This window comes from Accipiter gentilis, chromosome 1 (assembly GCF_929443795.1).
Source record: "Accipiter gentilis chromosome 1, bAccGen1.1, whole genome shotgun sequence".
Classification (NCBI taxonomy): Eukaryota; Metazoa; Chordata; class Aves; order Accipitriformes; family Accipitridae; genus Astur; species Astur gentilis.
In genome coordinates this window covers 39778779-39795179 of record NC_064880.1, presented here as the reverse complement: position 1 = coordinate 39795179, position 16401 = coordinate 39778779, and the positions used below count along the sequence as shown (strand labels likewise).

Sequence of the window (16401 nt, the reverse complement as noted above, 5' to 3'; positions counted from 1 at the left end):
TCTGAATTTATGTGTAAAACCACAATTTTTATCCCTATTCCAGTTCCACAAATGTAGTAAATGAGATGAAGCAGTGCCATGACTATATGTTTCTTGGCAACCAATATCCAAGCAAGGGGTCTCTTGTAAATAGGTTTCAACGTGAGTGTCCAAATCTGTCATTGGCATTTACCATTCACTTTGATAATGGGTGTACTGGAGGTGTTCACGTGGCCCCAAAAGTCCTTTTTGTGCCTGTAGCTCAGTCAATGAACTGCAGATATGGGGAACCATGACTTTTCAGTATGGATACGTTTGATGAGAAATCCTTCCACCCTAAAACTAGCAATAGATTTGCATCTTTTAAAACATGAAAGCCTCTTTGAGGCTGATGCCTTCTGCACATCTTTGGGTCTGATATCAGTGATGGAGAGAATAAGGAAAAAGTGTCCCCTTTAAGAACCTAAATAGTCCAAAGCCACCATCATTACAAACTCAGCACCTGCTGATACACAAATATGAAATTGTTGCTTGTTTCAATAAAAATCATCTTATTGGGCAATAAGATACCGAAATGTGGCCAAGCTGGCTACTAAGACAAGGATGTTCAATTACAATAAACCTTGCAACACCGAATTTCTCAGTTAGGCTTCCACCTCTTGCATCAGAAAGATTAGTTTGGTAAAGCAATATAATATATAATATATATAGCAGAGACAGTCATCCGTAACTGCCACGCACATCCTCTGTATGATAGCCTGGAGGCTTGTAAAGGAGAGAAACACAGATAGGCATCTCGCCAAAGTAGAGGGTAAGCTGAAAGGAAAAAAAATGTGAAAGTGCAGAAAAGCTGGACTCAACTAGCAGTAGAAAACACAGCATTTTCAGAAATGTGCAGGACTAAAGTAGGTACACTGCCATAACTCCACTGACTTCAGGGAGGGCTTGACCTCTCAGGTTTGGATCTGAATTTGAAACTGCCAGCATGTAGACTGTTTAGCCCAGTGTTTCAGCAGTAGTAATTTATAGATAGAGTTCAAGAAAGCTCCAACATCAAGGAGTCTTTAATATAGGAATTAATTTCTGACCCCTCTCTGCTTTGAATCCAATTTGACCACTGCTTTTCTGCAATGGAGAGAAAAACATCCCTTCCAAGAAGCTGTCCCAGGCAGAGAGTGTTTTTCTTTATGGAACTGAATTAGACTTGTATATCTGGATCTACAAACATAGGTCAGGTCTAAATCTGTCTAACCTTCCTTTCCTTTTGCTTCTTTCTGATACTGTTTCTTAGGTATCAAAAAAAAAAAACCCAAAACCAACAAAAAAACAACACAAAAAAAACCAAAAACCAAACCCCTCAGACTGAGAAAAGCTCCCAATGGGTTATTTAGTTCAAATGTCTCCCTGATTATTCTACTGATAAACTGAGGCAACACTTTCAGGTGTTAGCATGAGCCTTTCTGTTGCCTTTTAAATATACCCTTAACAGACTTTACTCCTGAAGATGCAGAAGAAAATTGTTCTGCAAGCTCACTTTAATTTTCAGAGAGCTTTCTGGTTTGATTCTCCAGTCCCCCAAATCACATCTTTTGAAAACAGATTAGAATTCATAAGGGTAAGAAGATGTTTCTGTCTGAGCCACAGAGAGAATTAATATTGCTGATACAAAAAATAAGTCCTGTTCTGTTTAACCAACTGCAGATACTTTTGGGAAGACAGATGAAAGAGAGCCTCTCACCAATGCAGTCAGAAGCGATTCAGCTGTGATTGGAGGTAACTTAATTTTTAAATGTTACAATTGAAAAATAATTCTGTCAAGGCAAACATCTAGGGTACTTTAAATCTGGGCCCCATAAAATCCAGTTCGAGTTTTTTGTAATCTAGTGCAGGTCTAGTATTTGCCTTATTTATTAGCACATATCTGTATCAAGCTACCTAGATAGGCACCGGCATTATGAATGAAGCCAATAGTGGCAGCACGTGATGTTGGATATCACCAAAAAAAGGCATTGTGGATCATCAAGAATGTGAGTCTTCTAAAATATAACCAAAGTCTGTCTATCTGCCTGCCTGAGCAGAGAATCTGGACAAGACGACCTCCAGAGGTCCCTTCCAACCTCAGTCATTCTCTGATTCTGTGTGATTCTGTGTTCCAAGACCCAGCTAGCTAGTAATTGTTTTACACACCACTCTGATGAGAGCCTCAACACAGTGTTCACACATCCTGTATTTCTTGAGCTCTCTCCTTGCAAGTTGGTGGTGTACAGGAACTTGCTAGGTCATATGGAAGCATTTATATGCTAGGGAAAGTTGTCCTTATAGCTTCATGTATGGTTTTCATTTTCCTTTAACAACCTGGAAGGCAATTTGTCTCTGTTTATTTTATAGGATGCCCTGTAGGAAGCTGCCTTTGATAATATCTAGAAGCTATAAACCAAAGTGAACAAGGCTCATGCAAGGTTTCCAGAGATAACACAGAAGAAAATATAACAGAGCAGGAATTTGTATGAGCATACAGATCTAGTTTTTTAAAAACAAACACACTGATCCAAATTTACTTCCCGTGAAAGCAGAATTTGACTGAAAGTAGTTCAATGTCATCAATGGTTGCTGCTTTAAGTCTTACTCAAGGTGACAAAATAGAAATAAAAACTACCGGGGCGGGGAGCGGTGTTAGAGGCAGATGATTGTGTACAGGCTGAGATGAACTGATCTATCATATCCACTAGCTGTTGTGCATTAGTAATGTATTTTTTAGGTAATTCGGGGTTTTCTTTTGGTTTTGGTTTTTATTCTTTCTATCCTTCCTTTTTTACCCCTCTTCAGGTGTAATAGCAGTTGTGATATTCATCATCTTTTGCATCATTGCCATCATGAGCAGATTCCTCTATCAGCACAAACAAGCACGTCGAAGTAGCCAGACAAAGGAGAAGGAATACCCAGAAAACCTCGAGAGCTCCTTTAAAGCTGACATTGACTTGCAGAACACAGTGAGCGAGTGCAAACGGGAATATTTCATCTGATGGACAATGCAATTTCTTCTTACTCTTACTCCCCTAACCTTCCTTCCTTTATTCCCTTCTTCCTTCCTTTTTTCTTTTTGTAATTTTTTTTTTAAACAGTCATTTTTTGCTAACTTCTTTTTCATTTGGAAAAGCCCGCCCTGCACAGGAAACACTGACAACAATCACAGTGCCTCATTCTCTGCACAAGAACCTGGCAGTCACAGTTTACTTCTGCAGCTCAAGAGACCTGTTATCCCACTCTACACAAAATAAGATCCACATGCACACCTGGTTTCTGCTGTGGGTTCCTGGATATTTCAAAGTCCCCACATTTATTTTGGTTTTTCTCTGGAACCATTTAATTCATCACTTTTACACTAGAGCTGGACTATGTAAAGTAAAGTAGCTGAACACATAGCTCTACAGATACTGGGACAGGATAGAGGGAAAGAACTAGACCAAAATGCCTGATTTATTTTACAGGCTCCTTTACAGCAGTCATAAAGAACTGGCCAAATTCTCAAATGATATGAATTGATATATATCTATTGATTTCAATGGTGTTACATTAATTTATACCAGTTGGGAAGCTGGTATGAGGTAAGAAAAAAAGAAAACTGTCCTCATTAAGCTCCTTCCCCCAACCTCCTGTCCTTTTACTGTAACTTTTAGGCTTATCGGTACTTTTCCAACAATATATGTATCAACAATAAATGTCATTCCCTGCACTTCTTTTACCTCCATCTCATAAGGCTGGCTATGTAGACCCAACGTACTCTAGCGTAACTCTAGCTGAAGCATGGAAAATAGTAGCTTGAATCTCCAAGGGTTTTAGGAAGCTGCTAGGACTTAGGTGCTCTATATTTGTCTGAAATGTTAGAAATGCAGCATATACCTGTTCATGCCATATGGAGGATTATCACACACTGAGGTTAAACACTGTTGCTACTGTGGCAAAGACAAAGTACATAGACGAGAAAAAACAAAAATAGTTCAATCTTAAACATGAGTCACACCTTCTGCCAGTTCTTCTAAAAAAAAAGAAAAATGCAGCTACTCAAAAAAAACCCAAACCAAAACAAAACTGCATGAAAGATTGATTGGTATTTCCTGTTTGTAGAAATTAGAGTATCTTCTCCAAAGCTAAAGAGAGAGAGGTCTGATGTCACATCTAAAAATGTGAATATTTGATCAACCCTGTTTACAAGGAAGAACATTAGGGAAACAAGTTTAAAAAGATCCCAAATACTCCGAATTAATCTTCTGTGCTGTTTTTATAAAGTCTTCTGTCCTTAGCTGATTGGGAACAATACTGAAGACTCGAATCCTGCCAGTTTTACTTGTGCTGTGTGGTTTCAGTGTGAGGCTCAAAACCCTTCTTTTCAGTCACAGACATCCTAAGGGTGAGAAACGGAGAAGTCCCACCAAGGGAGGTTTTTCACACCCTGTTTGTGTCTGTGTGACATACTGCCTTCACAAGGCTTCTGAAGATTATGTAGAATTTGCTGTCAGACTTGAAGGTTTCAGACAGTTTGATCAATCCAACAGCTAAGAAGAAAAGAAAATTAACTCAAGACAATTTATTGTGCAGATGAATCTCTTTTTTTTTGCCCCCTACAGCCTTCTGCAGTCATCCCGGGGTTTCTGCATGGTGATCCTTTTTACATAGATTAAAAACAAATAATAACCCACAGCTAACTAGAGATGAAGCAACACATGCAACAAGTGCTATTTTTCCAGGCAGTGCATTGCAGGGGTATGTAGCTAGCTATATTTTTGATGGAGGAGGGAACAGACAAGGAAGAATAAATAAATGGCAGTTTGGATATGGTAATTCTTCACCACTTCTTTTGGAAGCAGCATCTGGTGAAGAGGAAGCAATCTTGGAATGATATCACTCTCACGTGAAGAGGACTATGTGAGGTCAGCCCCATAACGAGAACTCTATCCAAGCAATTTTATAAAGCTATTTGTATTGAAATTAGTATTGGTGCCATTCTTCCTCGACTGTGGACGACAACAGCCCTTTTGCTTCATGCTGGCTGTTTGGACGATACATGATTACCTGAGAGTGTTTCTGCATGATGAGATGTATAATGGTGGACTCATTAGCTGTGTTCCCTTTATGTTGCTTTATCTTTTGCAGTGAAGTCCTGGCAAAGCAACTCGCTTTTCTCCTTCCCTCCTTCCCTCCCCCAGCTAAAGCTGCTTTGTTTGACATAGCAGGAGGGGAGGAATAAGCAAGCACATGGGCTTCTCTGCCTGGTTTTGAGTCATCTTACTGAAATGGCCTCTGTATGAGACATCTCTGAAGTCCTAAAATACTTAATTGTTCATGAAGAATGGAATGGGAAGGAGGGGAAAGCCCACAGGTGTGTATTTTTCTCTAGCCAAACTAACAGATACAAATCATTCTTCTGCTTTCCTACATGTTAGTTTCCAGGAAAAAATTACTACAAAGTGCAACAATAAAGCGCTAAACAGCTCCAGCAGTGGAGTAGCTGGAAAAGGGAGACTGAGCAATGAAGCAGAGTCCTTTCATTTCTCAAGTGACTAAATTACTTTGAGCCATCTTCGGGCCTGATTATGCAAGACGCTGAGTTTTCTCAAGGCGGATCAAGTTCCCATCACCAAATGTAGATATTAGTGTTGCTGCAAATATTTCAGATACAGCTCAGTGTCTGAGTCCTGGACCAGAGAGCGGGTGTAGTGGCATGCTGTGTGCAAGCCCAGACCTGGCAATACAGTGTAAGTTGTTTCTTTGTCCATTTTTCCTTATCATTTAATATAGCCCAGGCTGGTAAAACTTCTTGAAAATTTAGCTACATCAGTGTGCATCTGTAAAAAGAATGAACTGCACATACATAAATACATGTATAAGTGTAGAGAAACACATGCTCTATACCTATGGATGTAATGAAATGTGACTATTTCTATGCTACAGGGCTGGATAAATGAATGCACTTGTATGGACTTGCCATTTAAAATCCTATCTTCTAAATCAGGATGTCAATATCCTTATTAAAAGGTAGCTAAAAGATACTGTATGAAATACCCTAATATTAACTCCATTTTCTTCTGTTTGGTTTTTTTTTCTTTCTTTTTTTTGTTATAAAGCTTTCTTTAGTGAGGGCATAATCTGATTTACTTCAGTACTAGTTAAAGGCAATTAAAAATAATTTTTTAAAAAAGAGAAGAAATGCAATTTTGAAAAAATCTACCACCGTTAAAATTGCTTTTATTTTCCACAGTTCAAATTAGACATTTTTTCCCATCTATTACAAACCATTTCTGCTATTTTTGTTTAAATTGCTCTTTAAATGGGGAGGTCTTTCCTTTCTTCTTTTAGCTATCATTCTAGATAACATTTTTCAATAAACATATGGAATAATACTTTTTATATATAAAATTTCAGGATTTATTTTAATGGAAAACCTGAGAATATCAAAGAATTGTTTGGAGGTGGTGTTTGGTTGTTTGGGTTTTCTTCCTTCTGCCAAGATAAGTTTCATAACAAAAGCAGGGGCTGGTAGAAGATACCATGTCTCTTTTTTTCTCCTGGTGATTACAGTATGTAACTTCTGAAAATGATTATTGCTAGGCAGGGATTTTTAGGCTATGAAATTTCTAAGTCTGTTAGGTATGGATTTAGACAGTGAAAATTCCTGTTTTCCAGAAATGACTTGGCCAGTAACAGCCATGATTATAAAGATGTTTAGTCATGCAAAGTTTGAGTTGGATGTCTAGAAGGACTGTCTGAGAACCCTGGTGTCTGGCTATAGAAAACAAATGAAGGCTGTTGGAAAGCTAAATCCTACTAACTTTCAGTGAGAGGTAGGCTGCCACCTGAGTGAAGTGTGGGCTTTCAAAAGAATTTACTCTCATGAGGATGTGGATCAATGCTTAAGTGACTAAACAAGATGAGAACTTGACTTAAAATAATTTCAGTTGGATTTCTGCTTCTGCCTTGCTGTGAAATATTTTAAAATACTACAAGACATTTAGATACTTTTGAAAATTGAATCCCATTTCTCTTTTGGAAATAAAACGTTGGTCCTAAGTCACCTATGTAATTTGCAGTAAGTATTTCGTCTGTCCTTATTCACTTGCTAGAGAGAAGACAGTGTGAGTGGTTTGAATAAATTTTTAACGTGTACACTTTTTTTTCTTTTTCTTGTTCTTGCCATGGCACAGCACTTAGGGTATGTCTGCAGTGAAAACAAAGCCAAACAAAAGACAGGCTTTTAACTCACATTGGCTAAACCAGGATTCTCAACTGGGTGAACTAGCTATGAAAACAAACCTTTTAGGGCTGTACTCTTATCAGATTGTGTTCAGTCATGAGATTCCCCTGACGTTTAAGTTAAAGCTGATAGCCCAAATACAAACATGAGACGTTTTCTCTCTGCTTTACTTTAACCTGATCTAGCCAGACTTAACCCATCCGATTTAACAACTGCTCAATTTTTACAGTGTAAACCAAATCCTTATTTTAATGAGATATTTGTCTATATTAAGCATTTAGCTGATCACATATTACACATATTGGGTGAGGAGCAATCAATACATCATATAGTTTCCCTGTGGTGAGGGGATATGAATCTTCTCCTGATGCAGTCAGCTGTCGATTTTGCTGAGCATAGGATTGAGTCCTAGACCTATGGGAAGCACTTGAAGATTGCTTTTATCTGAGTCTTTTGGGTTTGTTTTATTTTGCATTGGTTTTACAGGCTACCTGTTTTACACTTGTCATCCAGCCCTGTCCTGTGGTCAGTGAGGACAGGGCAAATATCTCAGACATCCTTGATGATTCAATTAATCGCTCTCTAGAGGTGCATCTTTCTCTCCCTTGATTATAGAGACAGGGTAGGCTCTGGGCAATAGGTTAGCTACTTCTAGTAGAATTTGCCTACATACAGGGATTTTACACTAGTTTTGCAGCTCCAGTAAGACACATCTCCATAGGTCTTAGAAGAGACTTTTTTTATGCCAGCTGGGATCAAGGAAGGACACCTCCTAGCATCTAAAATTATACTAGACAACTCTGCTTAGGAAACGCATGTGTCTACTTATAGCCGAATGCATGAAAATAAGGTGTCAAAGCACCCATTTGAGTCAGTGGAGATCCGATCGGTAATCTGTGGGGCTTGGGAGAAGATAGCTCTCCTTCCAGTCTATTCTAGATCCAAGATCTAGCCTTGTGGGAACTTTGGCAGATAGCATACATGTAGACAGATCTACACAGATCTCATAATCTAAACCTAACTCAGACCTATAAGATGCCTTTCTAGCCCTGCGTGTCTGGTGCCATCTGAGATGAACTAGAGCATCTCTGCAGCTCCAGTAAGGATGCAAGCCTCCTGTCTGTCATGTCTTGTATCTGCTAGCCCCAAGCAGATATGTCTGATAGCTGTTGGCTTTTCAAATTATAGTAAATGCCCATCCAGAAGCCCTAAGTTCTCAATGAGATGAATCCCTGAAAAAAATTCCATTTTAGGAACAAAATCAACCTTCCATTCCATCAGTGTAAGCCAATCAGTTGAAGTATGTCCTTCACCTCAGTTTAACAAGAATGTAACAGGAGGCAGAATTTGACCCCTTTGTGCTCCACCATCTCATGCCATCGTTTGTTGCCGTCACCTACACAAAGGTTACACTGAAGACGACTAGTTTCAAGTATTGTTCTGCACTGCCAGCTTTCACAGACACAAAAGGGGTTTATTTATTTTATTTATTTATTTTTTCAAAAAGCAACACTTTATAAAAGGCTTGAGCAAAAGCTGGGACTTTGTGAAGCTCTCTGAGACAAATGCTATTGCAAAGCTTTCATGCAGTTTTGTAATGACTACTTATCAAACAAGCCAAGTGATACAGTTACATCCCTGCCAAACCAAAGGCCTTATCCAGAATCTTTTGAGATTGGTGGGAGGCCTCTTGGTCGACTACAGTTAGAGTTGCACCATGCCCTTGGGGGCTCTGGGGTTTTTCTTCACAAGTTACTATCACAGCTTCAAAGCATGATTTGTTCCCTTTGGTTCTGCACTTTGCTGCACTTCCTTTCTCAATGAAAAGTTCTTCACATCCCCTTTCGGTGTGGGCGGCCTCCTCCTTCATGCTCCTTTTGTACATGAAACTTCTAAACACAGTCTTCTTTTGGATCTGAAGTAGCTTTTTTCCTTTGGTTGGTTATTTTGAGTCATGCATATAGGAGTTTGGGATATTTCTATGTATTGGTACTTATTTTTGTGATCTTTTGCACTAAGTTAGTCTGACAAAAACAAAAACTGGGGAAAAAAAAAGCACACTTTCTGGTGAACTATTGTAATTTGTAAGCTCATTGTTTGTTGTTTGTAATGTACTGAGTCTACAAGCCGAGCTAAGGAAAGATTAAGGCAACAGTTTGTGATGACAGTGTCACTCCATATCTACTTCATCTCTGTTTTCTTTTTCTCTCCTTTTTTCTTTAACATGTGGGGCTATCAAGTTGGTGGTAGTTGGCAGAGGAACTTGTGTTACAATTCTAACTAAGGTTATGTTTTTTCTCCTGGCAGTCACAGAAACCAGAAATCTGAAGAAATGTCATGATTCTCAAAATGTCAGCCAGGTGCTCAGCCAGAAAGGAGACTGCACTCTACCATGGAGATGTAGTCACTGTGGAGATGTAGTCACCTAAAGGTGGTGACCTGTACGGGGGAATGATGACATTAACTCTCCAAATTACAATTGCAATGAGGCAGTGCAGGAGGCAAAAGCTCTCAGAAAGGTTATGCTGTTGGAAACCAACCATGGTAACCATCAGATGGATATGAGGGTTTCAGGTCTTTTTCCACGATTCATTTTTTCCATGGAATGAATTACTAGTTAGCCTGCCAAAACATAGCCTTAATTGTCCTGATGATCTGTAAAATATTGGAGATGTACTTCAAACATCGGAGAGGATTTCAAACCTCTGACTGATACTAATCTGAATGTCTCCAGTTAAATCACTGGAGCTCTCCCTGATACCCCAAAGAAGAATTGGGGATGGTTTCCCTCAAACAATCGTAACATTCAATGAAATGTTGGGTACAACAGGTTATCCAAAGAATGGTGTTTGCTTAGAAACTCTTCTCTCTCCATCCCTCCTTCTCTTAGGATGCTTGTGGCAGCTTTTTTCTAAACTACTGACTGCTGTTCACATTGCAACACCATTTGGTTCTTGATATGCCGGTCATCACTCTCTTCATGGATTTCAATCCCACAACCCTAAAGACAGTCCTTCTGATAACGATTTCTGCATGGAAAATTATTTACTCACTTTTGCATGCCCTTTACAGTTCCTTCTTGCATCATTTAGGCAAACCATTTTCTGATGTGTTTTGTCATTGCTGCCAAAGCTGAGCAGGCATATCTTTAAGAAAGAAAACTGATTGCTTCTGAGGTAAAGCTTAGATACAGCCAGTCGCAGCCTCACATCCCATTCATGACACAGAGGAGTACTTGGACACCCAAGCCCACTCCATGAAATTTCAGACAGAGGTTAGGAGAGCAAGCAGGTACATGTTTTTTTCAGGCATCCAGCCATAAAAATCTCTACTCTGTGAGTTATGCAAATGAAACATTTAACATAGACCATTATATCTAGATGATAGCAAGAAGCTCAACATCGTAGTACCTGACCTGCTTTGAAAGGCACTTCGTAAAAGAAACAGAGCCAGCTTCAGACCTGGTTGTAATCCTGTTGAGGTCAGTGTGGATACATCGCACAGATGAATTTAGCCTCGGATTGCCCTAGGCAAGGGCAGTGATGATCTTCTGCAAACTGGGGCTGACATATATGAATTCAAGTCAGGACCTTATATTTGTCATCCCCTACTGCTGTCAACAAGACTTGCATTCACTGCAATTGTGTGTGTCTTCTAGCAGAACTGTGGATAAAACTTGGGATAAGGCAATGAACTTCAGCTCCACTTAAGCCCATGACATGGCTTAAGTCACCTTCAGGAGTTTCTGGAAATGTGTGTAGGAGGAAGGGTGATCTGTGGGTGGAGTGTTGCCAACCAACTTGGGAGCCCACCCACTGACTTTGGAAGGATTTTACAGGGTTTTAATGAAGTCCACCCCTGAGTGGACTGTGGTGAACTGTATCCTACTTGAAAAATGAAGGCACTCCCCCCCGCACCCCCCCACAAAAAAAAAAAAGAAAAAAAGGCAAAAAGCAGCTTCACAGGCTGTGAAAGCTATCTGACATTAAATACTTGTAATAATAAAAAATTGGCTTTTTCTACAGATGAGCCCTTCATCATTCATTTTACTTTGTTCTACTCAAATTATATTAACTAAATCTCTCAGAACACTGCTCATTTCAGTAGCAAAGCAAAAAAAAAAAAAAAAAAAGACTTTTTTTTTCTTTTAATGGTCCGTCCAAGGGTAATGCAAGAGTCTCTCAGTTACAGTAAAAAGCAAAATGGAGATTTAGATTATTCCCCTTTCACTATCTGGTTTTCTAAAGAGAATTCCACAGGACGTTGCCTCAGTCCACGTCAGTTTTGTAGACAATGTAACATGTCTTAATACACTGTTCGGGGATTGAAAAAATTTAGCCTTAGCTTCTTTTGTTTTCTATGGTTACTGTTGTACAGAAGAAAGACTTAAACTGTAAATAATGTATATTTAATAAAAAGAGACTTTTTGTATGATTTTGTGTGGAAGACAAATGCCTCCTCCTGTGTTTTTATTTAATCTTCTAGCTGAATGGACATTAAAAAGTGTTGATGATGGGAAAACTAATTTTCAGGCACTTACATGTTAACTCTAAGCCAACAGATCTCACTGGATATTAATAAAGGCTGAAGTGCCCACAACCTGGGTTTACTGATTTCAGCTATGGCTAAAAGTTATTGTCAGAGGCTATCTGGTCATCACCCACATCCCTGACATAACTGATTAATGCTAGTTTGCAGCGGCTACCCTGAGGTACGTATGGGCACAGATGCCTAAGGGGTTAAGAGTCATGTCTGGAGACATGCTTTAGTTCTAGCTAGAAAACGTGCCTAGTCATAGCTGTGTAACTTCCCAGGTACCCATGCACACGTACATGTGCACACACACAAATATACTCTCTCCCCAGCCTGCCGTGCATAAACGAGTGTGTCCTGCTTCGTCCACGTCCCGTCACGCAACAACTAAACTGCACTTCTGGCTGTCATAGGGATCACACTCACACACTGCCGCCTTCACACGCGTCCCTAGCATGATAAACTGGACCTGGCGCAGTCTAGGTGATTCTGCCTTGGCTTTATGTTTTCAGTCTCACTATTTTTTTTCCCGCTCCGTGGATACTGAGAACATAAATCTCTTCGTCTCCTTTGAAAATTGCAGTCTTTGATACTATCGACCAAGAACCAGTAAACACTGACTTAGAAAACAGAAAATCCTAGTAAGTACAAAGAAGAGGACTCTTTTTCAAGAGTTTCACATGCTTGGATTTGGTGCAATCCTCATCCTAAACTTTCAGCGCTTGCACATTCTGTGTTTCATTAGCCAAAGGCTTTTATATTAGAAGGGAAGCTGTGGGTCTCATTCTCTTAGGAACTTCTCTACGAGTTTAATTTCCCCCCCTTCATTTCTGGATGGACTGCTGTCTAGAAGACAGGGTTAACGAGTGTTTGTAGTCCTGAGTGGAGGTGTGGTGTCTGGTGGGCCAGCTTTGCAGTACCTACCTTGGGGTTCTGCAGGCAACGGTGCACAAGTGCCCATCTCACGGGGCTGATCCAGCCTACAGCCCGTGTCCCAGGCCACAACCAGCCATGCGGCAGGCAGGCACAAGAGCCATCTTGCTCAACAGCACCTTCCTGGTGGGTGTGAGAGGTAGGGGTTAGATATCACTTAGCAGAAACTTCAAGTTACACTGAATCTCGCACCAAGTTACTGTTCTCAGAAAAAAATGAGCAAGGAAGAGCAATACCTATATAAAACTTCCAGCCTTCTTTCTTCATAGCTAATATAGCAGGAGCAGTAACCTTACGAAGGCTTGTAAGGATAGCACTGACTCCTACAATTTTATTTTAATCCAATCCTTGGAAATTAAGTTTGTGTGGCTTACAGTCTGGAAATGTCAATGTGACTTGTTTTCTGTTTTTCTGAGAGGAGCAAGAGATTATTTTTTTCTTCTTTAACACCTTAGGTGGCTGCTTTAGCCTCCCCCGTGCTTTTTTTTTTTTTTTTTTTTTTTTTTAATTCATTATGCGTCTGTCTTCCTGAACTCTCATGTGATGAGTTAAAGGCATTATTCAGAAGGTTGCATTAAATAATTGAACTACTGTAATGGAAATGCATATAACTATTTGGCAGCCTGGCAAAAACATCATTCATTGCAGTTTATGGCTAGTTGGCAATGTCTGGAAGAGGGGACAAGGTATCATGGTGGGTTGTTGTCAAATCTCCCTCTTCCTCAGCACCTGCTGTCCTTCTCTATCAGACAGAATAAATAAAATAATAAAATAAAAAAAAAATCACCTGTTTTGGAACATCCAAATCAGTAGCAAGTGTTCTATGTTAAATCTTTATTCCTTCAACAAAAGGCCCATTGGCAAATGTATATAGGCAAATACCATTAAGTGAGCACTGCTGTGAAAGAAATGCAGGAGAGCACTGCTATAGTTAGCTGTGGTATTGTTTTGCTTTTTCTCCACAGCATGAGTACTAGACTGCTGCAGTCAGTGCTTATTTTTCTATACCTGTTAGCTTAGCAAGAAATCATAAAAAGCAGCCATACAGGTCATAATGTTCCTTCAGCCCCCCCATGCCGGACATGTCTGTTCTTAGCTCGAGACCATTGCTCTTTCTTTCTCGAAGCCTAAGCTAAATAGCCTTTGCCGCAATTTAAGCCCATTACAGCTTGTCCTATTCCCAAGGGAATGGAAGGAACAGCTCAATCCCTTCCTGTCTCGCAGCAGACCTTTTTCTCTGTTTAACAGCTATCTTATCCTTCCAGCTCCCCACATTCTTCAGCCTTCCTTGTTTTCAGACCAGCCAGCCCCACTTCCCTTACACCTTTTCTTGCATTTTTTTTAAATCCTATAAAATCACAGAAAACAGTCTGATAAGAACTTAATGCTTAATTTTACCAGTTGGTGTGTCAGAATTCACTGTAGCATAACTAATCTGCAGAAGATTTTTTTTTTCCCTTCCCCCTATTTATTTTCCTCAGCCTTACTGCCTTCACCCTTCTCTAACAAAATGTCATCAGACCTCTGCTGTGATGGGGGCCAAGCCATGCTGCAACGCCAAAACACTGATGGGGCACCAACAGTATGATTTAGAGTCTACTACAAGCAGTTCTCACACAGCAAGTATTACTGTGGCAAGAAATCGAGAGTGCTTCTGCCTCATTAGGAGGTACAAAGGGGAGGCCAGTTGTCCAGAAGACCAGGTCTTAGTTCATTCCCACTTTGCAAGGTGTTGGGCAATAAGAAATTAGGAACTGACAGGTCTGGCAGAAGATCTCTGCTTTATCCATTACTTAATAAGGAGACCATCTCTAAGTACAAGGTGGCTGCTGGGTCTCTGCTATTGCTAAGCTGCAGAGAAAAAAAAAAAAAAATCTTTAATGTGGAAGGGAAGTGGATATTTTGTGTATTACAAGCTTCACTGTAAAATAATGTGTAATAAACAGGACAGAGCAGGAAATGAACAGGATTTGATGGAGAGAACATGTGGATGATGAATGTATGAAAGGCAACAAGCTGCTACATAACAAACGAAGGATTCAGCATGAAATAGTTCAGCTTCAATAACCTAAGCTAGCAGTCTGCTAGCAAGTTTATATGGTTAAAATGAAGCATTTTTTTCCTGAATGAAGGATTGCACGCTTGAGCAGAGCATTGGCCTTGGGGTAGGAATATAAGTGATAACAAAAGAAGTGAAATGTACAATGGAATTTTTACTTCCATACGGACACCAGTGCCAGGCGGTGGTCCTGGGAGCAGATGCCTAAAATATCATAGTTCCCCTGATGAGACAACAGCTGGAGATGGAGTGACAGAAAGATTTTTTTTTAATATTTTTTTTTACTGGCAGCTGAGGAATTTGCTATTTCTTTGAAATTTTGGATTCCATCCTAAGTCTTGCTTAGAACCTTCTATTCTTTAAGGTCATCCCTCACTTGAATTTGGTTAGGGAGTGAGAAAAACAGGAACAGTTTCTCTACTGATTCCTCTCAGTTATAGTAAGGCATGGTAACTATTCACACGGCCAGGACTGCAGGACTTCTCTGCCCCAGGATACATCTGAACCCATATATGTGTGCTGTCTTCCACGGGTAGGATACACCTGAGCTTTATGCAAAAGACTGATTAAGACTCACAAGTGAGACCTGGTTTTAGTTATATACGAATGCACGGCCCAGAATTCCTTGTTCTCACCAAGCATAGCCAAGGACTGGGCTATGCCTTTCAGGGCACTCCTCTGTTCATGCAGCAGAGAGCTGCCTTGCACAGACATCAGTTTTGTCTCCTAGTGCTGCTGGTGCACCTGCACCAGGATGGAGGAGCACCTCAACCCCATATGGTTAAGCAAAAATTTCCCTTCATTAGTTCAACCTGTCCTCCCAAAAGGCTGCAGGCTGATATGAAGACAGAACGCTATCTGCTTCCCACTGGGAAAAGACCATTTAAAAAGTGGTAGGGAAAAGATGATACTGTAGCTCTGACTCTACCAACACTGCCAAGAGTTCAGTAAATATTGCATTAAGAAAGTTACTGCAGAAGGAAAGGATTTTTACTTTTATTTTCCAGAGCAGACTGCTGTGCAGGATCCTTACAATCTGATCCAGAGGCTCCTCAGCATCATCAAGTTAAAGAAATTCTGTAGCCAAAAAGGACAGGCTATTAAAGTGGCTCCATCTATCCACGAGGGCAGGTGATGGTCCTGGGATCTGAAACCCAGCGTATCACTTTGAGGCACTACTGTGAGAAACAAAAAGAGAATCAGTCACTCCTCAAGCTCAATATTGGGGTTTATATATATATTTTATATATACATATATACAGATAAAATACATACACATATATGTGCGTATGTATATATACATAGATATTTGGGGGTTGTATATATATATATGAACATATATATTTATATGTATAAGCTCCCCTCTGGCGTAGATTTCCACTTCTCAGCCAGTGAAAGGCTCCCGATCCCTATTTCCATGGAATAAAATTCCTTCCTTCATAGCAGGAGGACCTGGGTTTGCTGAGGCAAAAGAAGTGATGTGCTACTACTTGCCTCTTATCCCATGTGGTATTTAAAAGCCTAAATCCCACTTGCTGACTGGCACTAAGTACCCCCAAGGCTCATGCATTTGGGACCACAGGTCATGTGCTGAGCTGCTGCCTCCAAGTACAAAGAGGTGAAGGGGAAGACTGCTTTGGATCTAAAA

General features: G+C 40.0%; 1 protein-coding gene across 2 annotated transcripts in view; it reads left to right on the top strand.

Moving 5' to 3' along the window:
* Positions 1 to 11661, top strand: part of CNTNAP5 (contactin associated protein family member 5) — a 304375-nt gene extending 292714 nt beyond the window's left edge. For both annotated transcript variants that reach the window (XM_049806131.1, XM_049806123.1), the window contains 2 exons: positions 1681 to 1752; positions 2806 to 11661. In XM_049806131.1, coding sequence (XP_049662088.1) covers positions 1681 to 1752; positions 2806 to 3002 — 269 coding nt within the window. In that variant the 3' untranslated portion in view covers positions 3003 to 11661. The remainder of the gene's footprint in view (positions 1 to 1680; positions 1753 to 2805) is intronic.
* Positions 11662 to 16401: the final 4740 nt, after the last annotated feature.